A 27,968-nucleotide genomic window follows, 5' to 3' on the forward strand; every position below is an offset into this window, starting at 1 on the left:
CTTTACTGAACAATGGTCGGGTTTGCAAAACAAAAACAAAAAAAAAACAATTGTAAAAAAATGTATTTGCGACATCATGAAAACATTCTACCTCATGTTGTGATTAGAGAACATGACAGTGATCAAATTCACCTCAGCGTGTGGTCACAATGTAGACTTAATTTAAAACAGAAATCTACTCCATATCTACAGCATTGCTGATGTCATCATACTGAGGATACACCACGTAATAGAACTATAACACTGAGTAACGGCATAAATTAGGACTGAAAGAGACATTTGGGTGGGTTTCCCTTATAAGACAGAATGAGAGCAACATGATTACAGGGAAGTCTAACGTGGGTCTAAGTTTACATTTTACACATAGACACGAGTTGATCGAGGGTCCGAACACGGTGAATACAAAGGACAACTGTATATGATAAGCTTTAAAAGTAACATGAGCTGCAAGTGTTATGAATACGTCAGAGATCATTTCTAGTGTTTTCCAGTTATACATCAGTAACCAAGGGATATTACATGAACAGTGGTCAAAAGTACAATGATATTTTCAGAGTGGATTCTCAGAAGACACAGTTTAAATACATTCATCTTAATAAGGCAGGGTACTACGGAACCACAACATACCAGGAATAAGAGCTGACCGCTACTGTTTGAGTATAGCAAATACTATTCAAAACATTACACTGGTATTCAAGTTCAAAATGAGTAATGGGGGTATTTGTGGAAAAATATCTTGACCTACAGTGGATAGAGAAGAATGTAGAAGAAATAAATATTGTGTAACTTATCCTTGGTTAATGTTGGTTGAGTTTATACGTGTGAAAAACATTAATATGTAATCACACACACAGCAAATGTAGTTCATTTGTAGTTTTAGCTGTTTCAGCCTGTCGTATTGATGTAATGCTGCTGCTTGCTGGACATATTAAAAACTATATTGGACGCAGTTTGCAGAGAGTAACAGTTTTGGTGGCTGGTTATGACAATACTTTTTCAGAACAAACAGCTAACACTTGAATCCTTAAAGTAGTAATCAGGACCTGAACTAAGCAGGAGCTATTTCTGAGGCAGGATCTAAGGACTACTGAAGTCGGACTAATTGAGATAAATGATTAGGACCACCAACAATCCTACACACCTTGTACTCCAGGTAGACTATAGCAAAAATAAATAAACCCTCAACAGCATCTGACGTGGTTTGCTTTCATTTGTGGGACCGACATCCCAGCTTGCTTAGTTCACAGTAGGGTTAATGTAAAAATCAAATCAGATAGAATCAGCCGTCAAAACGCTAAAAACCCATATTCACGTGATCTTTGACTTCCAAAGAGGATGCAAACTTTAACAACAGTGAAACAGACAAAGAGTAACAGTCAATGCTCCATGATTGTAGTACCATAACAATATGAAGTCAGAAGTTAATGAAATGGGCAAATAAAAACATGAAAAAAGGAACAACAGAACCTCGAATTCAATTAAAAACTGAAGTGGTCTCCTTCATTATCCTCATTCATTCCACGAGTCACTTCAATATCAAGTGTTTCAAAGTTAATCCAGTGATGAATTCAAAAACGTACTTCTTTCCAGTGGCTGTAAACAGAACTAGTGTTACACACACGTATTGTCTGCACAAGCTTTAGTACTGACTGCGTATAAAAAAAGTTGTTTTTTAGTGTATTACAGTATCTTACCCACAGGTTTCAGCATTTGAAGAGTTCAGGGCCGATACGTTCATCAGTTTCTTTCCGTCCTTCGTCCAGTGTCGTTCAGCAGCTCTGCCCGCTGTGTGTTCAGCACGTACAGCTCACAGGAGCAGAGATCCAGTGGTACACAATACCAGTGATATAATAACAAGACCCAAATTACATAAAACAAAAGAGGACAAAGGGGATGTTGACCTCTGCAGTGAAATAATTAGGGGGGGGGGAGTGAGGGGAGGGGTTATTTACAAAGTTCAGCACTGAACTGCCATTGGTAGGCAGCGTCTATGGTAGAGACAGAGGTGTGGTGGAGTGGAAGGCAAAAGCTCAACAGCAGGTCTGAAGGCTGCTGGGGCAAAGACGGGACGAACGCAGGGGTGTTTGCAGACATTCTCTTCAGTTCAGTCAGTACACACACATCCCTGTGTCAAAGGTCAAATCCTGGAGGTGATGAATGAAGGATGGTTTAGGGAAGGGAATATTTGTTTCAACTTCCTCACAGGATCTGGGTCTAAGCCATAAATTCACTTTCAAATACAGCACGTCCAACATTCCATTTCATGATATCAGCCTCACTCACTTCCTTCAACATCATTTCTCTGAATTATATTGATACACTACGGAAAGAGGGATTCTGTGTGTGTTGTGAATGTTCCTCAGCCCTCAGTGCACCCTAGACGAGTGTGTGTGTGGGTGAGGGAGTGAGATGTATGTGGTGAGAGCTGCTCCTCGCCTCTTCTCCTTAGAGCTCGGTGGTCAGGAGACCTCTGGGGTTGGCTCCATCCTCCGACGCTGGCTGCTGAGCCACAGTGCTGTGAGACGTGGGGTGTGAAAGAAGGTGAGAGGCTGAGACAAACTACACATTAACAGACATCCTTGGAAGTCATCTAGTATCATCTACTTCTGATGGTAAAAGCATGGAACCTCCACTGTACAATCTACAAATCTTGCATACCTAGGCATTACTGGTGCATTTGTTGGAGCCCTTCCCAGAAACATACACACATAAGGACTTTACCTGGCCGGGACGATGTTACGGGAGTGAGCGAGGTGGGAGAGGGCCGGGGTGAGAGCCTCTCCTCCATCTGCAGGGAGCAAAGGTGTGACCTTAACAGGGGGGTCGAGGTCGAGCAGGCCGTTACTGAAGATACCAGGAGGCTACATGGGAGATAAAGGTCAGTATGGGTCAGCGGAAAGTCTGTGAAAGCCAATGGAAAGGTTCCAGAGAGAGAGAGAGGACTTGGGTCACTCACAGCAGAGGTGGGAATGATCCAGCGAGGGGTGATGACAGGTTTGGGCGGCTGCACCGGCTGTAGCTGTAGCACAACCAAAGAAACACTGTTATGCTACATTACTCATAATATGGTAGATGGTGGGTAAATAAGCCATTTAACACGGCAGAGCAGCTGGGTGTGCGCCTGGTGAAGGAGGTCGCTGCTTCCTGACCTCTCATTTCTGAACCAGCCCACCTCAATGACAACTCAGCAGCAATTTAATAGCTGGAGCCATTTAACGTTAATTTCAATACCTGAACTGTAAGGGTCACTTGAGATGGACATGGGTTCGTTTTCCCCTTAGTACGGTTCATCGGGTTAGGAATTGACACAAGTGAGAATGGATAACAAATGAAAGCTGTGAATCATGCAGCTCGTCCTGTCAGTGTGTTAAAACGTGGCTCAGGCTGCTGCAGTGGAGTGTTGTCAACATAATGTGACTCTCTGAAGTTTGTCATCATTAACTGCAGCTGTCATCAATCTTTATTACTGCGACATGTGAACGTCACGGGTGTGATTTGTAACAATAATTACAGAATAATGGGGGGTTTGAAAATGAGAAGCCTGCATATCTGCTGCATGTGACTTAAATGATGGCTAAACCCGAGTTTTACACCAAGATGACATAGATGTCTATTATTACTTCATTGATTGAGAAACGGTTGCAGGCGGTGGACACACACACACACAATTACACACAGTATATTTGCTCTTACCACTGCAGCCGGCTCAGTGAAGTCGATCAGGTTGTCTGACAGCAAGGCAGCAGTTTGCAGCTCCTCCACCTCTGATTTCACCTACAGAGTCGACATCATCTTTACCACCACTGAAGAGCATCACTTAGGTTGGAGTGAATATTTAATCTTCTACAATACTACATTGTTCAATTACAATTTTGCCTCATTAAATTCAGGGTGGATTTTATTACAACCTTATTTAACACATACCAGGGATCGGCTTTATGAATGATCTAACTGAGGCAGGAGGATTATTGAACGACACCGGTGGATTATCTGGACTTTCTGTTACCTTTGGTGTCACCATGTTGTTGTTGGCAGACTCACAAGGCATCACGGCCACACAGGGGACTGCATCCTCTGCTATCCTCTCAGCACTGAAGAGGAACCAGAAGGGAATGATTGGACAACAGAGAATTCCACTTCACATGAATGCATTGGACGTCCGGCACCCATTCCACATTGAGAGATTATATTGAACATATTTCACCCTTGGCTAACTGAAACACACAGCAGTTTCAGAGGCGTCTACGTCTTCCATATTGCGGGAGGAGGACGGCATGAATGATAGGGCCATTTACTACACTCAACCGCCTGGGGCCATACAGAACCAGTGGATCGTCTGGTCTGGTCATGCATGAGTGAGTGTGTGTGTGTGTGTGTGTGTGTGTGTGTGTGTGTGTGTGTGTGTGTGTGTGCACTGATTGAGCAGTATCCAGGCAGATCTAAAGTCATGTGACTCCACACAGACTCAACATACTGTACACGCAGACACATACTGTATGCGTGCATAACTCAAACACACCAACAGATGTCAGCAAAGACCAAGGACAGACGACAAGCGGCGGCAACGTCTCCTACACGACCTTCAGCGAAGGAGAGATGGCGAGGAATGTCACGTATCCTCACTCACAGGAATGATGGTGTTCTACTGAATAAATAAGCAACGGAATATTAACCAGAGGGATTTAATTGAGCACAGCGTTTGACTGGTGGTTACTAAAAATTAAGATAAAGAGATATAGTGTGACTGTGTGTGCGTGTGTGAGAGTGCCTGTGTGTGTGATCATTCTTTCAGAAGGATTAGGAACCCGCAGGCACGTTACAGATCCTCTCCTCCACTAATCTGCTCACTCTCGTCTTCAGAACTCATTTAGACTGAAAACAACCGTTTGATGATGACATAGTTTCCAATAAACTGCACATACACACACAGACAGACACACACATAAAAACAGACCTGGCCCCTGATGATGAGAGCAGCGGTGAAGGCTGGAGCAGGTCCCAGGAGTCCTGTATGTCAGGGCGTCTGTTAACAGATGGAGACGGGTTGGGGCGCACGGTCAACCTACACACACACACACACACAACATAAGCATGTGTGAGAGCAGAGGAACAAAAGCAATGGTGGCATACACATTGCAATACACACACACACACACACACGCGCACAGTAAGATAGCAGCTGAATCAGTAGATGCAAGTTTCAGACTGGACTGCAACAATGACGCTCTGATGAGTCATTTCAGCTCTAGGCTATCTTCTTCTTGCTTTGTCTCCCGTAAAGATCTGGAAGCGTGTTTAGTTGGAGTAGCACATGCTAAATATGACCCATAACAAAATAACACTGGTGGGTACCTATTGAGGACGCTTACAGTACCTGCGCCTGAATAAACTGATTCACTTGCTTATACATCCATGACTGAAGAGTTGCCATCAAACCAATCTATTCCTACTTTTTAATCACATTTAAAAAAGATATTTCATGATTTTAATACCAATATGTAAGGGATGTATGTGTTTTTTTATTGTCTATAACAAAATGCATCTTTACCAACCAAACTATGACTGATGGCCTTCCACTGCCTATGAGAACAGAACCGGTCCATGCCAGTCAATCAAACTGCAGAGCGCTGCCGCATGTGGAGATGAGCCGTGGGTGACGTCACCCTGTAAGCTATGCAAATAATCCTCATGAATACGCATGCGGATAATCAGCTCTTGGCACAGGGGGGTGCTGTGATTGGCCGAGACTCAGTCGAGTCGGTGTGACTCAATAAGAGGCAAAGCGAGAAAAGAGGCCCAGTCGCATCCCGAGAGACAGGGGGAAGAGCTCGTCTCCATCACCCTGACAGGAAGCCATTGTTCCACTTCCAGCACATTCAAACACAATGATCGTTTTGCGTAGCGGAAAAACAGTTTGGGATGTTTGGAATGTCCCCCTTTATTCTTTATCATGATTCAATCTTGATTCATCAACAGGAGTCAAGGTTAAACAACAAGCTAATTTCTCCATTAATTCATCATACTTGTGCAATTACACAGAGGACACACTCAAAAGTAAGGAAAATACTTTGTTATACCTGGCAGCACCTTCCTGTACGTTGCAGTTTTTATCTCCAACCATCACAACATGTTCCTCCACAGACACCTACAAAAGAAGAGAAAGAGAGAGAGAGAGAGAGAAAGAGAAATCATTAAATTATGCTTGGCTCCTTCTGTGTCTTTGTTCTTGCTACTGCCTTTGTTTTGTTTTTGTTACAGTGTTGCTCACCTTCATTGCAGCAGCCTCAGCCTGAGCTTTCAGGATGTTGCTCTTCAGATCCTCTGGGGCGCGCAGTGGAGTGACGGCCGGACTGCTGCCCGCACTGCCCAGACAGCACTTCTCCGTCAGCTTCATCAAGTCCTCCTGTTGCAGATGAGTTAACGTCAAATATGGGACACGAGGCTACATCAATATAAACACTCGCACATATATCACAGAATGCCCACCTGATTGTTCATGGCCATGTTAACATTGATGTTATTTCTTGGTGTGGCGGCGAGTGCACTGATCTCCAACTCCAGCTGCTTCAGACGAGCTGCTGCTTCTGGAGAGACGTGACAAAAACAATGAACTTTATTCTTATTTTTCACATTATTCTGCTTCCACACGATGAGCATCCAACTACGAGGAGACTCCATTCATTATTTCGGCTGTACATGTCAAGCTTTTCACTCGCCCTGTGTGAGATGAGTATAAATAGTTGTCATTCCTAGTTTGTGTGCTATATTTGTAGTTTTCTGCAGCCTCACCAGAGAGGCAGAGGCTCTCATCCCCGCTGATGCTGGAGGTAGAATAGCTGCTGCTCGGTCCCGCCTCCTCTACGGCGGTCACCGTGGGAACAACAGGCGCCCTGATGACCTCATCAATGCACGTCTCCAGCAGGTCAGCGACCATGGGCACACTGGAGAGCAGAGGGAGGCAGGAAAACAACAGGGAGGGGAATTACTTTTGGACTAAGATTCCATTAAATACAAAGGCTGAATGGAGGATGAGACATAATGAGGTACAAGCATTTACTCAACAGAATTATGAAGTACATGATGATGATGATTATTATACAGCTTTACAACTCACCTGTGGCATCCTTAAGATAATGAACAGACTCAGCAGAGACGGTAAAACTGGGCCATTATGATGACATTAGGCCAGAAAACAAAACCAAATGCATGCCAACAAATGGACCAAAATGGCAAATGACTAAAAACAAATCAAATGAGATAGAATATTAACAGAAACATCTCACCATATTTACTCAATTTAAATACTGATGCCTCCTAGTAGGCAAACAAACAATTGGGGAGCTGCATGAGAGAGTGAAGTCCTAAAAATAAATCACATGGCTGAATATTAAAGATGTTCCCGGAGGTGAACATGTTTAAAGCCCACGGATAGAAATCTTCAGAGCAGCAACAACGCGTGTGGGAAACATTCCATGTAATCTCCTCAGAACTGAAAGCAACCTGGAGCAAAACGTTTGTTCCATTTCGGGTTTTGGGAGAAGTACTTTAATCAGGCCCATACCTCTGCTGCCCTGAGGACAAGTACATCTTACAACACACACACACACACACCAGCCCAAACACTGCTCTATTTATCCAGCTTGTCTTCACTTCAGAGTTCTTGTTAGGGGTGGATTCAAAACTAAAATCAGACCTGTTTTGTTATTTATCATATTCGATGATTGCTACATTTTTCCGATCCATGCACTTTGCTCTTATTCAACTTCAACAACCCCCTGCAATTCATGGAAGATAACGCACGAAAGCCTCGCCTGTTACTGGATGGTGTTGATGCCGATGATAAAACACTGACAAGAATCACTTCACCGATTTCATCACTTTTATAAATGTATTTGTAATGCATATTTAGAGTTCTACAAAAGTATCCACTGATACTTTCCCCACCTGTGCATCCTGCTGTTTTTGGGGTTTGAAGATAAAAACACATTTATGTCGGCTGACAACACACACACACACACAGACACACACACATCCACGTTACGCAACTTTCAGACTGGTGCTGACCGGTCTCAAGTGTTGCACAATGTCAGCTGAGAAAAAAACTAAACCACCCATTTTCCAAAACAATCAATGCTATGAATGAATAACAGAATGACATTGAAACTATACAGTAAAAAAAAGTTAAAACAATTACATCAGCATATAAATTACATATATTATAAATTACAAACTAAGTAAATTAAGTATTAAATACAGCTCTCATAGCTCTCATTAAATTAGATATAAAAGACTACTACATCAATAATAACAATATAAAGCTGTGAGATCATTTGTGTCAATAATAAACCTGCTTTTATTGCCTTCAGTGATTTTAATTCATATAGTTTTGATAAGAATTACATCCTTTGGTCACAGTTTTGATGTAAACATATAACTAAGCAATCATTTGAAGTCGTCTTCATTGGTTGAGCTGTGCAAGTAGTCGTGCAGCTGTAGAGGCTGTAGTGTGTACAGGGGGTAAACGCTGTACACACACACACTTCTACACGTTAGCAAATTAAAAAAATGAAATGCAAATAGATGGAATGCATTTAAATCAATATAAATCTTTGAAGAATCACGCAACAGATCATTGCAATGTAGCACAACAGATTAAATAGAAAATACAACCAAAAAAACTAAATCACAATTTTCATATAAAAAATATTTGTTGATTCATTTAAGCAAAATGAATACAGCAGTGGTGTTTGAAATAAGATGACAGATGTGTCCACTGGTCAAAATAAGCCCGCTGACCTATTGGTTCTCTAGAGTCCATATTGGGTTTCAGTGGGAGGAAGGAGGGATGAAGAGCGGAGGACAGCAAAGAGAAGGACAGGGAGATAAAGAAGAAGGAGGACAAGAGCAAAGGTTGCACATTCTTTCACAGAGGAAAGGGTGAAAGAGAGACGCTGGCAGCTCTTCAGATCATTTAGGTCCAGACTAGGTCACTTCCTAGGTTTGTATGCCTTTGAGTGGAGCCTCATAGAACTCTGATATCACTTCAACAGCAAGACACCAGTTTATGATTGACACAATAAAAGCCCAATGCATCTGGTGGATTCTCAAACAGAACTGTGTTACTCATGAGCTCAGGTCTCTTTGTGTAAGATGGACGGTACATCTCCACAACATTCTCACAGCTACATGATATTATTATATGCAGACATTTCAGAGTAAAATGTCATGGGAAAAGTCTTCCTGTAGAGGAAGTGTTTGAAGCTTTTCCAGTTCATTCAAAGGACTACGTAAGTAAACGCTAAGTAACGGGCATTGACCTGAAAACCACGACGAAAATTGCAGAAGTATTGCGACAAAAGGAGAAAGACCAGACATACAGATGGATGAGAGGACGGCGGGAAGAAAAGGACAAATCACTTAGGAACACAGTGTCAGTCAGTGTGTGAGGTGTTGACAGTATGTGACACTTTGAGGAGCGCTTCAGTAAATAAAGGCTGTGTGTGTGTGTGTGTGTGTCCACCCGTGTTGGGTCCAATTCATTGTCAGTACAGAGAGGATGAGACTGCCGTCAGTGGCTGCGGTCTGTCCAAATCCGTGCAGGGACGGTGGATGAGACATGAGCAGGGAGGATGGAGGGAATAGGAGACCTGAGGAAAAGCAGGAGGAGAGAGAGAGAGAGAGAGAGAGAGAGAGAGATATAGGGGGTGGGGGTGTGAGGGAAAGTGGAGGCAAAACAAAAAGGGAGTAGAAATGGAAACAATGAATGAAAGCAGCAAAAGAGGAGAGGAAGGGGGGAGAGGGAGGCAAAAATAGGAGAACGTTTGTTTACGGAGACGGAGAACAGGAAACGATGAGAAGGGTTTGAGGTGGCAATAGCTGATTAAAGAGAGAGAGCAAGCTTAGAGTGTGTGAAGTGAAACTACAGAGGCCATACAGCTTTATAGAAAGGGTTAACCTGTGATCTCCTAGCTTGCAACACAAAGCAGAATCAAAGACGTTTCGTTTACATGCAAATTAAATGTTGATTATACTGAAAAACTTATAAAAGCTAAATTTGTTTAAAACATAATGGAAACATTGCAATTGGATTAAGTGGCATTAATCAAGTAACAGATCTTGATGATGCGATAACTAAACATTAGTCTATTTACTCAGGTAAGTAGGTGTTTGATAAACTTATAATAGGAATCTTTATTGCTCTCATGCCAATTAAAAGCTGAAGTATGGAACGAATTTGAAGAGATTTGTGACTTTGTAGCGCCTACTACTGATCTGGGGGGGGGGGGGGAACCTTTGAACCCATGTGAAGCATGTGGAGAGCTGTGTGCACATCTGCTCTCTGTGCTTTCTGGTCTTGTAGGTGCTGTGGCCAAGATAAAAAGAGTGCCATGAATAAATAAAGCCTGTATGTTTGTGTTTGGCCCTGCAGTGTCAGGATACTGTGAGGCCATATGGCTTCCTCCTGCACTGCACACATATGCACACACTTAAGTGTCCCTGTGACATGACAAGTGTTGTGACATGGACACTAGAGTTAAGTGAAGTGGACTGGATCTCCCTTAGAGCATCGGCGACCCCGCTTCGCCCTCTGAGCGTCTGAGGTCTCAAACCTTCGCTTAGATATTCTGAACTATAGGCGCGGAGCTGCTGGTGTTTATGAACGCTGACAGCTGTAGTAGGAGAGTGGACGACCATGGAGGAGACTTTCCCTCATTGTTATGCACTGACTTAAGTTGTGTCACTGTGACTTGGTGGTTTGGGCTTCTGCTGGCCTCCTCTCTAACGCTTTCCCTGTACGCTCTAGTGAGCAACAGAGCTTAAGTAAAGAAAAACTCCATCTACTCGCAGTTTTGATGATGTGTAGAATAAGAGGCGAGAGAGAGGCGAAGGTCAGAGAGGGTCAAAGATACCAGAGCTCAAACAGAAACTTAAACATGGCAGCTTCAAAAAAAGTGCATGGCTACAACTAAGCCTCAGTGTTTTCATTTTATCTATTTTCACTGAAAAATACTTGATTGTTTTAAACCAGGTTGTTTCTTGTTTTTTTCTACAGTCAATGTGTTCTTGTAACAGTGAGTAGAGCTCAGACGTCTTCCATTAATTGAGAATGAAGTGAAAACTAGGCAGATAATACTAATGAGCTGCTAGATCTGGTTAGATTTTGATGCCACTGCCACTGCACACACTTTAAAAGTAAAGTACACGGTCCCTAACTATTAGCACTGTTGACAAAGCCAGGCTTCATTGTTCACAGCAGAATAGCAGTAGCAGTGACATCATAGATCAGATGAGATCTTGGCAATTTAGCAGAGTTTCACCTCAAAAGTTTCTGCGATTGTTGCCTACTGCTGTTTCTTTCTTTGTTCTCCCCCCCGAAACAAACACAGACCCCAAACCTGCCGACTGCTAAACTGAAAGTCTACACTAGCATCACTTATTGCATAGTAACAGTTTCTCTAAAAGGAGTAACTGAGCGGAAAGGAAGAAAAGTAGGCGCTACAGTGTGCATCAGATCAATATCTAACATAAGAAGAAACCCACACACCAACATCATGCCAGAAGACCCAAAAGCTTAAATACAAATCATTTTCATCACCGACACCAACTGCCAGATCCCTGAAATCATCAATTTCCAGTATGATTAGGTTTGCTTCACATGCTGATCAATAAGTGGACAGACAGCAAAAGAAACACACCGCCGGGGGGGAAAGCACGATTTCCAAAGCCAAAATCACCCGGCTCCGCTACTGTACAGCGCTTGATTGGTTTGAAGCGAGCAAGCCTGAGAGTGTGAGCCCACCTTACCTGCCTCCGGGCTTATTTAGTCCTCAGTACACCCTCATACTGGAACACACAGGAGAACACAACAGGTTTATAACTGAGGGAGACGCACGCAGACACACAGGCTCATTCATTCATTCACACACGCCATGATAAACCCAAAAAGATAGATCTGGGATCAGTCCATCATCACTCTGGACGGTGCAGGTTGCCAAATATGAAGGTTTACACACCTGCGACGACAACAGCTACATTTAAAAAGCACAATCTAATAAACCTGCTGCTCACACGCACAAACGCAGACACACGCACGCACGCACGCACGCACATCCTCGCTTCCACACACAAACGCACATAGCTCGGAGGCAGCATCTGTCTCTTGTAAGTAATATCTGAGGAAATTGAAAAGAGAACCTTGCCCTTATAGCCAGGTAATCCAAGAACTCAGAGAGGAGAGTCAGGAGATAAGAGGAGAGATGAGGAGGAAAATTGAAAAGAAACAAAAAGCAATGCAGACCAGAGAAGAAATGGGGATTGTTATTTTATCAAAAGTACGTCTGTTTGCCGCCAGCGTGGTTGTTGTGCTGTAGCATCACAGCCTGCACACACACACTTGCGCACTCACACTCACATAGACACACACATGCCTGCAGGCAATGATATCTTCCAGAGCTCGTGCCAAGAACACATGCAGGGACAATGCTACAACAGAGCAGCAATATGTAAACACAGATATACTGTCCGTCACTAAAGCGTGGCAGGGTCGAGCACTGAAGACAGAGCGGCGCGCAAACACACACTCTCTCCACCTTCTTCTTCCATCCTCGCTTCCTTACACATTGACAACAAGGCAGCGTGAGTGGATAAGCCCCGTTAAGCTACTCTTACAGCATTAGACCATGAGACACACACACACACACACACACACACACACACACACACACACACACACACACACACACACACACACACACACACACACACACACACACACACACACACACACACACACACACACACACACACACACACACACACACACACACACACACGGATCAGTCAACCGAGAGCCGCCTTCCAAAACAAGAAGAGCAGTTTCCTGCATCGTTACAGAGAGAGATGTCCCTTGATGAATTAATCCATCCACCCACCTCCTCTTCTCTCCTCCAGGACTCCGAGGGAGGGCCTCAATCTCCATGGGTGCACAGGCTGCTGCAGGAGCTGGGCTGACCACAGGTAAACCAGACCAGGCACCTCGACTGGGGAAAGACAACTGAGGAGAAATTCGGGAGAGAAAAGAGACGGCAGGGTTAGAAATACAGAGAGAAAGAAGGATGTCCTTTTTTATTAATCTCACATCAATCCTCTGTTTTGTCTTCAAGACCTGTCCCAGTGTGTAACAGCGTTTCCAAGGCATGCAGTGTTTTGGATCCTCACCTTGGTGTCTCTGCTGGAGCTCACTCCATTGCCGGAGGAAACAACCCTGAGCAATGACAGAAAGTTAGATTTCAGATTTCATTTTCAACAGAAACTATAAGGAATTCTCCATTGATTGTCTCTTGGCAAACAGAATGCAAATCACACTTTGGGGAGAAACGGCTTATAAAAACACATTTGCGTCCCAAGAAAGAAGGCAATTTATCTGTTGTTCTCTGTCTTCCTTTTTTCATCTTTGTCTCCCATAAATCTACTTGTTCTCACTTCAGTGCCTCTGTCATATTATAAAATTGCTTCACTCCACTGGCCGCTGCTCTGCAAAAGTGAAAAATGCCTGAGAGGTCTGGGTGCCTGATAATCTGATTGTGTAATTCAATCAGATGTGGTCTGGGAATTCTCCCATTTATCTCCTGAATGCTTTGACTCCACTGATCTCATGACAGCTTAAAGCTGTGACTGACATCCCCATGTATAGCCGCTCATACCTCAGAAACAAAAAGACTGCCTGTGTAACAAGATTACAGTCCGGCCTGGAGGTAAAACTGAAACTTGAGGGCATAGCAGAGTGCGTGAGTCACAGAGCTTCACACACACATTACAAGAGGATCCCACTGCCTTATTTAAAGAGTTTACAGGGACACACAGGTTAACAGAATGTAATGTATTAATATACGCCAGCAGTAGTGGCATTTCTATTGGCCTGTGTTTTGTGTGATTTGAAGTCGCTGATAAGAAAAATGGGAAATGGAAACAAATGTCACAAAATGCTACTAAGCTCACTTGAGACAGATTTAAACTAATAAAGAAACCGTCTCAAGTGACTCTATAGATACATGGGATATGACATCTAGTGTTCATGGTTATGAGTTTCCCAATAGCTACTAGATGGTGCACAGATCTAAATATCATGAGATCAGATTAAAGAAAAGCCTTATTTGCATAAAACCGCTAAATAGAAACATGTTTCATTTCACAAACAATTTATTCAGGAGACATAAGCTTAATGGCACAGAACTCTGTTAATACAGTGAGCGACATCATCGCTGCAGCAGGAAGAGACCATTTAATCACTTGCACATATAAACATGCTTAATTATCATTGTACTTACTCATGGGGAGTGTATGGTCCTGTAAAAACACAAACAGAACAGATGGTGAGTGTATGTACAGATTGTAAAACATAAACATGAAAACATACAGCATGTGTGTTTCTGGGATATGATTTGGTATTTCTGAAAACAAATACATACAACAAGTAGGTGTTTATATTATGTTAGATATTTCTATATTACATTTCTTTGTGTGTGAAAAATGTATCCCCATTTCCTGTGCGTAGCTGTATGCATACAGACATATATACAGTGTGTGTGTGGTGTCCTGGTCTCGCTCACCTCTGTTCATCATGGTTCTCCTGGAGTAACGTCGACTGGGTCTCCTCTCAAAGGAGGATGACCGTCGTGCTTTATTGCCCTTGGTGGTCTGGTATTCTGTCTTTCCACTGGCCACACACACACACACACACACAAACACACACACACTCAGACGTTATTCAACATCCCTTTTATTCAGCAACTGTCGTGATAACACTTACCAATGCATTCGTATAAAACAACCCCCCTCCACCCCCCGTCTTGACTTTTGTTTGCTAAATCCCTTTGTTGTAAGATCAACAGGCGCAGAGATGACCCCTGCTGAACTCACTGCCCATTCAGGCGATAACCTTCCACTAACAACAAACCCTGTAACCCACATGTTAAACCAACATTACTGCCAGAGCTGATCCAACTGGGTAATGTTTAAACACACAGAGGGAGAAGCCAGTTACTGCAGTATGTTGATACCGTGTGCCTGTCTGGTCATTTACATATAGCATTTATGTGTGTGTGTGCACATGTACCGCTCTACTGTATATGTTCAGGTAATGATGTTACATAGCAGACTAGGATTATCTGTGTTGGTACGTTCAAGTACAGACACAAACAAACTATTCCATTCCTAAGGCCATCTGCATTTGACCACACACTTAGTGTCGATACAAACACTACTTGTACAACGCTGGACATTGGAACGCTAAATGTTCCTGAATGAAAGTCATCCCACACAGAAACAAAACACGTCGGGATGGAACTGCTGCCATGTATGTGGAACTGCTTTACTAGTATGTGTGCGTTACCTGTATCTGAAGCGTGATCCCATCCGTATGAAGCCGGAGGTGGTAGCGTTCTTCTGGACGGGCCCTCTAAGTCTAAAGAAAGCATGGTGCTCAACAGCACACTTCCACAGGTGTTTACAGGCCTTGGGGTGGTCCATCCTGAAGACAAAGGTATGCTCCTGCTCTTTACCCTGAGAGAGGGAGAAGGGTGTGGAGAGAAGAGAACATAAAACATCAATTACTAGTAATTGTGTGTTATTCCCGTGGGTGTGTGTATTTTTAATCAATGGGTATCCACAGTGAGATTAGAACCTGCAACCTTGAGCCATACAAGATCAAATTGGACACAAAAACTGAGTCAACACACAGCTCATGTGGTTGCTCCAGCATGTGAAGAGGAAGGACATGTGACAAATGAGCAGCTGAGCTTGTGTGAAGGTGCTGGCGCATTAATCTGATTTCCCATGGTGCTTTGGATAAAAGCTTACCTGCTGCTTCAGCTAGTTACTTTAACCTGACTGGAGTCAACATCTTTCAACTCATTTTCCCTTTGCTTTGCTTCAGTCGTTTCTGTCTCCGATTAAGACATAAGGATTAGAATGCTATAACCTGATTGCAAACAACCATAAAAAGCACATTTTCTCCCCCCTCAAGCAACAATGTGTGTATGGGTGTTTAAGGCAGAGAAACACACCTGCAAACACAGACAGACACATGGTGCTTTCATAGGAATGACAGATGTTCTCAGAGGTTTCATTTCACAACAATGGTATGTGATGACTTCCCTCAGAGACTAGTCTTGATAGCTGGAATGCTGTGGTAACAGGATTTGGTTTGGTGCTTCCCTCTTTGTTTCTCTGAGGCTTCTGTGGTATGTCTGTGTTTATGCCTTGTGGATGGACAAGAGTTTCCTGAGGTGAGTGTGAAGGACACTAGCTCATATCGCTGGTCATGACAGAGGTGGGAGGTGAGCGTTCCATGTGTGTGTGTGTGTGTATGCAGTATACTGTATATATATGTGTGTGTGTGTGTGTGTAGGAGAGCGGCAGAATGGTGCATACCAGAAATACCAGAAGAGGCAGGCTACTTTATTAACTTTACACACAGACCTCTTGAAGAATCTAAAAAAAAATAAACTTCACCTGGTACACACACACACACACACACACACACACACACACACACACACACACACACACACACACACACACACACACACACACACACACACACACACACACACACACACACACACACACACACACACACACACACACACACACACACACACACACAAAAGTAGTTTAAAGCCACAGTCAAGATCTGAATGTTCGTCTTGTTTGTCCATCTCATACTCCTCACAAACACATGGTGACCTCATGCACCTGCTGGCTACACTCACAATAGCCCAGCTGATGTGTCAGAATGTATCCACCATCTAAGTTGCTGTTATTACTATTGGTATCACGCAAGCAAAGACAGAGATTGTGTCACATCTATTTTTACCATCCAGATTGTATGAGCAATATCTGAGTGTGTGTGTGTTCACCTGTTCGTCATCTTCCACCACGACAAGTGTCAGCTTGCTCTTCTTGAAGTCCAGACGGGTGATCTTGGGCCTGCAATGGCAAGGAAGTAACGATGAAGAGATAACACGGTACATCTGCACAAATCAGTGCTTCAATGAATGGTGATGTAACAAAACATACCAGAAGAAGAGTCCTATCTTAGTTTGTCCTTCAAACACCAGAACACCAGTGGGGGTCAAACCTAGACTGTACTCATTACCATCTCTGGCCTGGAGAAAGAGAGAAACGTCATTTCACCTAACCTTCATTTGAATTCCCTCAACTCAGTATACAGACGTAGATTGTAAAACAATGTATGTGGTTGTGCATACTTGCCCTAATAATGTGTTTGTTGGCTGAATCTTTGTGTATGTTTCTGTAACGTGTGTGTGTGCGCGTGAGCGTGTGTGCTACCTGGACCATGTGCATGTCCACTCCATACATTTCTAACCACTTGGCTTTATTCAGGTAGTTGATCTCAGCTTGGGCTGGTGTCTGTCCTCTGGGAAGAGAGAAGGAAGGACAGATGGACAAACAGGATGAGGAGGAGATTCCTTACATGTCAGCACTCATAAATGTAATACCTATTCACCTACCACATTATCCCTGTTTTATTATTAAAAGCATCACCATCGTTGATATGCAACTAGAAATGCTTTTCCTGAAGACAATGGGCTGTGATTGCAAACACTGAAAAAATGCCTAAAAGAATAAAAATGTCTGAAAAATGTCTGAATGGTTTCTGTGCCTGAAAGAATTGAGCTCTTCCAAACAGTTCGAGTGACAGCTAAAGCTCAAATTCTTGACACTGCTGTTTGTTTATAAACAATAGGTGCAGCCAATTGGGCAGAGACGCAGACACATTTGAAGGCAGAACATCAGCACATTAGCTTTCTTCTTACCTGCACTCCTTCCATGTGTTGAATATAGCCAGCTCCATGTCCTCTGACTGGTTGGGAATGAAGCGAAATTCTGATACAAGGTCCAGAAGGTGTTCTGCTGGGTCAAAATCACCCAGCTCAGCTGCAAAAACACACACACAAAGGTCACACTTATCAATAACTTCAGACAGAGTACTAATTCATTAATATATATACAAGATTGCAGTGTACAGAAAATGGCTGAAATGAATGCATTCCTTTAGAAAAGATGTGGGAGGAAGGATGATGAACAGAAGGAAAGACAGAGAGGGGACTGGATCAGGGGGCCTCTGAAGAGGACGGAGCACTAATGAGCTGGCATTTACCCTGCAGAGACTCTCTGTGTGTGTGTGTGTGTGTGTGTGTGTGTGTGTGTGTGTGTGTGTGTGTGTGTGTGTGTGTGTGTGTGTGTGTGTGTGTGTGTGTGTGTGTGTGTGTGTGTGTGTGCTCATAATCCCACTCCATAAATGTCTGTGCTGAGTGCTGAGTGAAAGCTGAGCACTTACAGCCATGACAATACATGTATGTAGTCAAAAAAAGTGAAGTGATCACATCATTAAATCATTATCGTTCAATCAATTAGTAATTAATTCCTCTAACTAGTCCTAGGCCAGTCATATTGCACATTCCCATTGGATGTGTAGTCAAAATCCATGAAAAGACAAATCTTGACATCATGCAGTCCTGTTGTCTGGGTCGGAGTGCCTCACTGACCCTGAGAACAATGTTGTTGAGGTCGTGCAAGGCAAACGGGAAGGGGCCAGACAAAAAAACAACCCACAAAGAATGCTATATGATTGGTTCAACAAGATCTGAGAGAATAGAGACACCCGGACAGAAGTACTGCTGCCAAACACGGGAAAGGAGGCTATAAGGGAAGCACCCGGCGACCCCTGCAAGCCCGGAGAGGCACCGCTTAAAGAAAACAACTTCAGACCGTTACTTTATGAGCTACACAACGACAAAGTAAAGGGTAGGGGGTTGTATGCAATGCCAGTTGGAAAAGGGAGAAAGTCAGCATGGATTTAAGCGATGTAGACCGAGAAAATTGCTTTTGCAATATTGGACTAAACCACTGCGGGAACCTTTTGGTATGAAAGCAAACTGTGATCCAACCTATAGCTGGATAAAGCTTGTCTGTCTTCTTCTGTAAATCTACCTGGTATGAGTCTGTCCAACATTTCAACGCAAGGCTTTGGGGTATTCTCCTCTTAATGTCACACATAAAATGAGCAAACCAACAACCTTTCTAACAGATGTCACAGCCCAAATAGTTTGGAGTGAACCCTGGACAGTTCTTACCCTGTAGTGAGAAGCCAGCCAGCTCCACCACCGTCTCAAATGGGCATTCAAGTCTGGAATGAGATAAGAGAGCAAGAGTCAACAACACAGAGTCAAACTCCGACCTATGGCCCTAACGAATGCATTCTCTTTGGGTTTATGCTATGTTAACTGACTGAAAATGTAAACATGTCGAACGATGGGATCAATCTATCTGCCCGTCTCTGTCTAGACTAAAAGATGCCAGCTAAAAGTGTTGAAATAAAGGAAAATCACTTACTTCCCACTGAGAAGATCTTGCTTTAACTGCAGCACGAATAAGTATCTGAAAGAAGGAGCGTCAAACATGATGACCCAAAGTGTTAAAGTGGGCAGTTACATGGAGAGGATGAGTCACATTTGGTCTGGAATATTAAGCGAAAGCAACAGCTTACAGGAAGCCAAAGTGTGTGTGTGTGTGTGTGTGTGTGTGTGTGTGAGTGTGTGTGTGAACCCACCTGGTGAGCTCCTCGTGGAGGTTGTTTGGCTCTGAGGAGTAAAACTTGACTCTCATATGAAGGCAGTAAGGTGGGCCAACTAATGGACACAGATGACAAAAAGTGTGAGATGGATGAGCTTAGATGCCGTTGCACACATTGACAATTACATTATGTCACAGGCGTTATGTCCCATCATGCACCTGCACATACAGAGGCGTTTTGTTATGGTGAAAGAATGAAAAATAAAAGAGAAGGGAGTGGAGAGAGAATAGCAGGGATGCGTTGACTTACTTTTGACTTGTTTTTTGATGCTTTTTGTAACGTCGATCCAATGCTGAAACCACATGAAGGGGAGACAGCATTAATAAAAACAAGCAGCTCCAATAATACAGTACAGCAGCCATGTTAGCTCTGTTCAGACAGGGAATTAATTACATGAGGTAAATGCTGCATTTACGGGAGGTAGTCTGTGATTTTATTGCCGTCTGAATCGTGTTTTTCCACCACGACCTCTGTGAAAAATCCTTTAGGAACCCGTTTGACCTCCACTAAATGCTGCAGTAACCAGCGCAAACTATCATTTCTGCATTGAGTAAGATGAAAAGATGAATTGTGGTGTTTGAGCATGGAGAGGGACACTGGGTCAAAGTGTCAAAGCCTGTGGAGACGCGCGCGCACACACACACACACACACACACACACACACACACACACACACACACACACACACACACACACACACACACACACACACACACACACACACACACACACACACACACACACACACACACACACACACACACACACACACACACACACACACACACACACACACACACACACACACACACACACACACACACACGTGGGTGTTTTCTGTTCTTCTTTGGAGGTCAAGAAAGGAAGGGTAACGGTGGTGGTGCTATGTGTGTGTGTGTGCATGCATGAATAAGTGGGAGAGAGAGAGAGAGAGAGAGAGACTCCCACTCCCACACATTCCTTAACCGCCCTCCCTTACCCTCGCTCTCTCCCTCTCTCTTTTCCAAACTACCCCCTCCCACCCTTTTTGCTCTCTCTCCAATACGTCTTCCTCCCTCCTATTTTGCTACTTCTTTCCTTTTTCTCCAAGCTCTCACTCCCCATCAGTCTGGCCGTCCGGTGTCAGGGAGAAGATGAAACAGACCTGCAGAGCTGCCAATGGTCCCAGAACCAATCCCTTTAACCCTATTCACAGTCAAATCTCAAAGTCCGGAGCAAAGTCCTCTCTCTTAAACGGCTTCACAGTGTCTGAGTCACAGTCTGTGCAAGCAAACGCCAACATAAAAAGAAGAGAAACGTCTTTTGTGAGTGATCCAAACTCTTACCGGCACTTGTGCCGAGTCCATGAAGCGCAGGCCGAAGTAGTCTTTCTCCACGATGTCCAGATGGTACATGATCTGCTCAAACAGCTCCTCGCCTTTGGCTTTTTTCTGATCAGAGGACACACACACAACAAATACAAGTACATTAATAGTAACGTTACAACAAAAGGAGGATAGTATGCAACTTTCCTTCCTCAAGTACACACATTTTGAGTACTTTTATTATGCGAGGGCTTCCAACATGAATGAAGCACTCTGAAAGAATGCTGAGATTAAATTAAAACGTTATCAAACCCAGACTGATGAATTTTTTCGACTGTAGCAGTACAGGGTGTTGCCTTTTCTGTACCAGTCTCTGCCTGCGTTAGGATCAGGGCAGAGATTTCTGCCTCTCTTTCGCTCTCTCACACACACACAGACACAGAGGCACCTGACTTCCAAACACTGACACAGGAGGCACAGCGACAGGGTTGCCCAGGTAACAGGGATTGAAGTGCCCCAGACGCCCAGCAGCTGAGTTAGTCAGGGTGCTTGGCCACATCATGTGACCACGAGGCTCAGTGAGGCCTTTAGGATGAAGGGACGAGACGTCAACCAAGATCAGGCTGCAGACGCCTTCTCCATCTCAGAGTTCCTCTCTGAATTGTATTCCTGTTTTCATCTGCAAGAATCATTTATTGTCTCTTGCGACTTTGCCAACCGACCAGGAGGACTTGCTGGTGCAAAAACAGGGACAGGATTTGTCAACCTGCTTCTTAATCACAAGCAGGTAACTCCAAAGGACACTGGAAAGCTGAATGTCATGACTTTTCTAGCTCGTCAGTAAATCAAGATAGAGCCTGAAGATTTTGAAACACAATACACTAAAAATAAATTGGTTCCAAACATGATAGCCCCTTGGATCTACGGATACAGGGCAGACCGGTTTCCAGATGCATGACATTGGATGTGGAGCTTGAGTGCGTACAAGGGAGGAGCCAAGTGCCGTCTGTCACACAAAAACAAACACCCAAGAGAACTTGTAGGCAGCTCAGGGGGTGCTTCCACATACTTGCAGGCATGGCTGACAAAGCATACCGCACCCCTACTGTAGCCTCAGAGAGCCAGCACAAAGGACTCATTGTGTGTGTGTGTGTGTGTGTGTGTGTGTGTGTGTGTGTGTGTGTGTGTGTGTGTGTTGCACCCAAGGCCTTGTTATAGTGGCTCAAATGTAGTTCAGAGGTTTACAGACTTTCTGCCTGCTTCATCTCCGTCTTTCTACCCATTCAGGCATTTTGCTGACTCTCTCTTCTTGTCTACAGCGACACACGAGACAATTAACTGCAGCGGTCTAGTTAAAAGGGGCAGAATCACAGTGCCTGGGACATGTAAGAGGTCAGCAAGTTCAAAGGTGAATACCATGGTATTACTAGGGGTGACTACTGTAGTGCGAGCGTTCAAACTCCTATGCTAAAGTATTATTGATGTAGTACTGGATCTTGACCCACAAAGGGCCTGGAAGTATGTAGAAGTAGTAAACATTATGTAAGCCTCTGTTAATACATAAATTACAGTCACACATCCATGTTGTGTCCAATGAGAGGAAAGCACCTCACGGTAGGAGGAGCAGAGTCCAGTAAAGAGAGATGGATGGAAGGATGTAAACAGGAATGTGAATGTTGCGCCTCTTCGCATTTATGTATGGACGTGGAAACTGCCAAGGAGGGGTAACCCTTAGAGACGGGCTTGGGTGGCCTTAGATAGGCCTGAGTACACACACACACACACACACACACACACACACACACACACACACACACACACACACACACACACACACACACACACACACACACACACACACACACACACACACACACACACACACACACACACACACACACACACACACACACACACAATAAAACATGTCAACGAGCCCTATTCAGTTTACCCTTTTGTCTCTTTATTACAACTGCTTTAATGTCTTTGTAAACAAACTGCAACCTGGAAACAGCTGATAAACTCGCCAGCATTACAACTTATTAACCTAAAATAGAAGCTGCAACAACGGCAACATTTCTAGGTATGAGGCAGAACAATACAACAGTAACAATGCAGTCTGTTCTGAAGGTTTTGCAAATATGATTTCTTCTACTCACTCAATTGTCAACTGCCTTCATAAGTTTAGATGTCCTTAATGTGAAATGAATTGAATGCATATAGCTGAATATAAAAAGAGTATAAATTGTAATAGAGGTGTGTTTACGCTACGGAATGCTGTCACATTTTTAACATTGCGACAACGCTGTTCAACAACATAAGGGTTAAAGGTTACATTTGGTGTAGAAACAGTCAGCACATGGCAGTATGTCTAACTTTCTCCCACAGACTGTTGACTTACTTACTAAGATAAGTGAGGCTGAAACACTGATAGTGGACGCCCTGCACACCATCAACATCCCTTTTTATAAAAACCATGACCTAGGCTGAGTGTAGCACTGGGGAAATCGAAGGAATAGAAAGGAGGACAGCTACTGTCCTAACCCGGCGCTAACTTCAGAGAGAAAGGTGCCATTTGCTCAAACTTTGACATGAAATCATTAATTGGGTGTGAGGTTAACATTTTTGCCTGTTAAACCAAAACGTGCAGAACCATCGTCACTGTGACTGTTCCAGATTTACCCCTGCAGGTCTCCTGAGAGAAGAGATATGCACACAGTGCAAAATTTGTAACATTCCCTTTGGGCTTAAGTGGTTAAGCGGCCAACTGAGCACTTAGCAGTTCCAAACAATCAATGCCCCAGAGCGCAGATAAACACTTGTTTTCTTCAACCAATTCTTTTCATCTAGCCTCATTACAAAAATGAGTTTTCTCTGACAAAAGGCATCTACAAAGAGAGAACTTTCACTCAATGTATTTAGAGCTGTATTTTCCAATATCTTTCCCGAGATGAAAACAATAAAGCAGACTACAGGCGATCCTCTGGCTGTATCTTAGCCATAATTGATGTTATTTTTCTGTGCTACTCCTAATAAATATGGTACAGCCTTCCTCACAACCTCAGGGAAGCCAAACACTGAGGATTTTACAAAAGTGATGCAACTGTACTGCCATGCAGTATCCACGAGCACAGACTTAATGAAGCGCAAGAATCCTGGAGGAAAACCTTCATTTATATTTGATTTCAACTCTGAAGGAGAAACAATCCTCTTGGCATGTGCAAGCTACACTAAAACAAGCATGTTGCCCCGAATTTGGATTTTCTTCAAATCACAAATGCTTTTGGCAGATCCAAAGTGATATACGCATGAGCTATCATAAGCTAGAAACGCATGTGGAAGCAAACCCACACACACCTCTGAGAGAACACAGCAACGCACCCCACATAGCAGACCTAGCCGACAACCCTAACCACTGGTCCAGTATGGTGTTCCCACAGGACACTTCTTTAACGTTTCAGGACTCTCTGATATCTTTAGTAGGCTTTATACTGTTCTGAGGTAACAAAGCTTGTTTTCAATGCTTCCCTAGTTGAGCTGAATGGTGTTGGTGATGTGACTTCACCAATGTAAGCATGTACACTGTCATTTGCAGGGCGATCATTGCACCATGACACAGAACAGATAATGGTGCAGGTCACATGTAAGAATGTAGGAATTTACAGAAGCGACCTTACGCAACATGTACAGCAAGAAGAAGAGCAGTAAAAAAAAGTCTGAATCCTAACGAGAGTCTGTGGGCCCCGCTGGAATGTGCTCAGGAATCCAATTCAGCTCAGGTGCACAGGGCAGGAAGCCTGGAAGCTTTCAAGGAAAGGAAGTAAATTACGCTCTGGACATCTCCATCGGTAACACGGCAGCGCACACAAGATGAAAGTAGAGCCAGTAAAAATTCCAGTGATCATTGCTACTCAACTGTAAACAACCACTAACGTGTTTAATCGCCAGGGTGAGAGACAAAAGCTCCTTTTAGCAGAGACGCTGGGGGAGACATTGTGTGTGTGTGTGTGTGTGTGTGTGTGTGTGAGAGAGATGATAACATTCCACCAGGAGAAACTCTAAATGTGAGCACACGTTCTGTTTCCAAGCAGACAATGGGGAGCTGATAAAAAGGATCAGATATCGATGCGACTGCGCCAGTATGTTTAAATAACCTCAGGAATGTGTGACATCACCTGCGAGACAAGCTGGACAAAGTACTCCTAAAGTTTGACAGGTTCTTCATTCATTAAGCTGCGAGCACTTACAAAGACAATGGACCTCGAGGGAATCTGAAGGTCTGTTTCACTGCTTTGCCAGACAAAGTGCTGATTGAACTCAGAAACACAAAGGCTTCCAACTGGGCATGTTCAGCATCAGGGCACATACAATCAAAATAATAATAATAAAATAATAATCACCTCTTAAAGGAACATTAATTTAATCTAAAACCAATTCAATGGAAGCAACAGTGATGTGGATGTTGAGTTTGAGACAGAGACGTACAGCAGAGCAAGAAAGATGGAATGTGAGTGGAATTCTATAAAGCAGAGAAGTATGTGACACAAAGAAACATTGAGACCTCAGCAGAAGGAACGATCCAGATCTCCATGTACCTGCTCTAGTACTACTGGTACTAATCTGACGGTTTCCCATGAGAGTACATTACAATCATGTGACTGTAATAGACATGGGTTCGTCAGAGGATCATGGACTTACATGTGATCAGCAACTGTACACACACACACACACACACAGCTTAGTGCTCCTCTGACACTCAAACACACTGTCATAGCTCTTACACCTGCCTTTTGCATCCATTCCATCACCATGTACACACACACTGATCCTAGAACCTGGAAAGTGTCTTACCGGCAGGTCGACGCTGACGTCTGTCCCATCCAGTAAGGACACTCGGCAGGTGATGACGGACTTGGCCTCACCGGCTGCAGGGATGTGCGTGGTGGCGCGCTGGGCCTCTCGTAAGCGGGCTTTCTCCGCATGCTTCCGGATGGAGCGCCGTCCCAACGTCCTGCGCAGGAAACTCAGCATGATGGGGGGAGAGGGGAGGTCACACTACCATACCTGTCAGGTAGAGAGAAAGAGATGAGCGGGTGATGAGCTGACAGCTTATATTAGAGGTGACAAGACAGAACGTAACCAGGACAAATTACATATTAATGTGGATATTCATTAATAACAAAACTTTATTTGTGCAGGACTCTTCCTTCATTAAATAGGTCAAATTGCTTTACATAAAAATAAGAAAGCCAGAATATTTTCAACATTTTAACCTTTTTCCAATAAATCAAAAAGGTACAACATTACAAAAATACAAGTAATACCAAATGGAAGAAAAGGACATTAGTTGAATTGATTAAGAAATAGTAAGAAAGATCTGATATCTGTATTAATTATAGCTTGTTAGCAAAAAATTAATCCACTTTGTATCTTATGTTATTCAATACCTGGAATGATGCAGCAAAATGTAATTGCAATGATTTTTCTCCTCCAAATGTTGATTTATTTGACTAATAGGTATGTAATGTTGAAACATATACACTTTAAACCTAAAATGCTAGCTCGAATTTGTAAAATTACAGACGTTTCTTGCTCCAGGTCCAACAACTGACTCAGGAAAGTTATATGAAAACGTAACATTTAAATTTAGTTTGTTACAGGTAATTCAGTGAGTCATGTGCTACATTTAATGGAAAGAGTATCTTCAATTCACTTTGTTATACGAGTTATACGAGTATACGAGTTATGAAGCGGTATATTTGACAAAATGGACCAGGAAATATATTGTATATACCTGTGTGAAGGGTTAACAATCTAATTCTTAGCATAGTGTTTAGCAAACGTAAGATATTAGAGATACAATGCGGCTCGGAGTACCTGCTCCAAGCGAAGGCAACAGGTGTGCGCTCGTTTTCATGCGCGGGGTTATCTTTACATCAAAAGTATAGAGCAACAAAAGGACCCCGCCCGTCCAAGCCCGATCCATGCTCAAAAACAAACATCCACACTCTCTAAGCTGCTCCGTAACAAACAGCCACTTGTGGATCCGAAGAAGTCTTGATGGTCGATACTTACAAAAACCTCCTCCTGGCTTCACTGTGAGAACACCTCCGCCCGCATTTTACACGTCCAAACGGCAGCCTCGGATTTAGATTCCCATGATTTGTAAATCTGCTGTTTTTTCCCCCTTTCTTCTGGAATTTTCCACTTGTGCGGGATAAATTTCTCTCCGGTCCCAACAAAAGTAGGAGGCAGGGATCTGTTCCGGAAGTGACGTCAGGATGAAATCCCTAACAAAAGCCTAATTAGCATATTTAAAGCGACAGGTTCCTCCGGTTGGACGTTTTTTTTTAGCAGCTAATATACATACAATACCAATATATCCATGATGTATATAAGGTGTGTTTCCAGGCAATTCAACATGCGGTTCTATTTACGCTAAAATAGTTACGTGTTAATAATAAAGAAACTACAATGGTAAATATTTATACATTTACTCAAATTTAAATATATGGGTGTGTCACTTCCAGCCATGTATATCACTTATTTTCTGGATTTGCGCTTCTTATCTTTTTTTTTTACATCACTTCATTTTACATCAGCTCCCCCACCTGGTTAGTTTTGGATTCATCTGAAAAATGTCCACTGAGGAAAGCAAATAATCCTTGAAAAGGTCATAAGGGCACTGATCTGTAGCTGATTCTGACCTCTCACCTCTTGGGACTGGACAAAGAAATCCCTTGAAGTAATTAGTCAAGAAGAACATTGGCTCATTAACTTCATAAAATATAATGTTCCTTTCAACAAGAACAGGAATTTCCTTCTTACTACACACAGCTCTATTTGATCTGTACACACAGGCAGATAACCAATATTTGCTTTTACTACTGAAGCTAGATCTCCCTGAGTTATTCTTGGAAGGAGCAATAATCCACAAAGTATAAGGATTTCTTAAGACATCCCTCCACAGATAAATTAGAAAGTAAGATGTGTGTGATGCATTT

General features: G+C 43.2%; 1 protein-coding gene across 1 annotated transcript; it reads right to left on the reverse strand.

Moving 5' to 3' along the window:
• On the reverse strand, positions 1 to 27,230 carry epb41l5 (erythrocyte membrane protein band 4.1 like 5). Its single transcript, XM_076162007.1, has 26 exons — positions 27,040 to 27,230; positions 25,816 to 26,028; positions 20,986 to 21,090; positions 19,910 to 19,952; positions 19,637 to 19,715; positions 19,420 to 19,464; positions 19,161 to 19,213; positions 17,841 to 17,961; positions 17,353 to 17,440; positions 17,080 to 17,168; positions 16,920 to 16,989; positions 15,392 to 15,561; positions 14,610 to 14,716; positions 14,328 to 14,346; positions 13,219 to 13,264; positions 12,933 to 13,054; positions 6,790 to 6,941; positions 6,487 to 6,584; positions 6,269 to 6,403; positions 6,078 to 6,145; positions 4,955 to 5,062; positions 4,007 to 4,091; positions 3,694 to 3,774; positions 2,957 to 3,019; positions 2,722 to 2,861; positions 1 to 2,515 (listed from the first exon to the last, which is right to left on the reverse strand). The coding sequence occupies exons 2-26, from the start codon at positions 25,993 to 25,995 to the stop codon at positions 2,446 to 2,448; spliced, it is 2,337 nt and encodes a 778-aa protein (XP_076018122.1). The 5' UTR covers positions 25,996 to 26,028; positions 27,040 to 27,230; the 3' UTR covers positions 1 to 2,445.
• Positions 27,231 to 27,968: the final 738 nt, after the last annotated feature.

Source organism: Genypterus blacodes, unplaced genomic scaffold, assembly GCF_046128005.1.
Source record: "Genypterus blacodes isolate CSIRO-AG114 ecotype Tasmania unplaced genomic scaffold, CSIRO-AGI_Gbla_v1 ptg000118l_1, whole genome shotgun sequence".
Lineage (NCBI taxonomy): Eukaryota > Metazoa > Chordata > Actinopteri > Ophidiiformes > Ophidiidae > Genypterus > Genypterus blacodes.

Excerpts from the sequence above, each read along its gene's own strand:
- epb41l5 (XM_076162007.1), bottom strand. The coding sequence starts at position 25,995 with ATGCTGAGTTTCCTGCGCAGGACGTTGGGACGGCGCTCCATCCGGAAG. Across the intron at positions 19,465-19,636 it reads CTCCACGAGGAGCTCACCAG|ATACTTATTCGTGCTGCAGT; the intron begins GTGGGTTCACAC and ends TCCTTCTTTCAG. Across the intron at positions 14,717-15,391 it reads GGATCACGCTTCAGATACAG|TGGAAAGACAGAATACCAGA; the intron begins GTAACGCACACA and ends GTGTGTGGCCAG.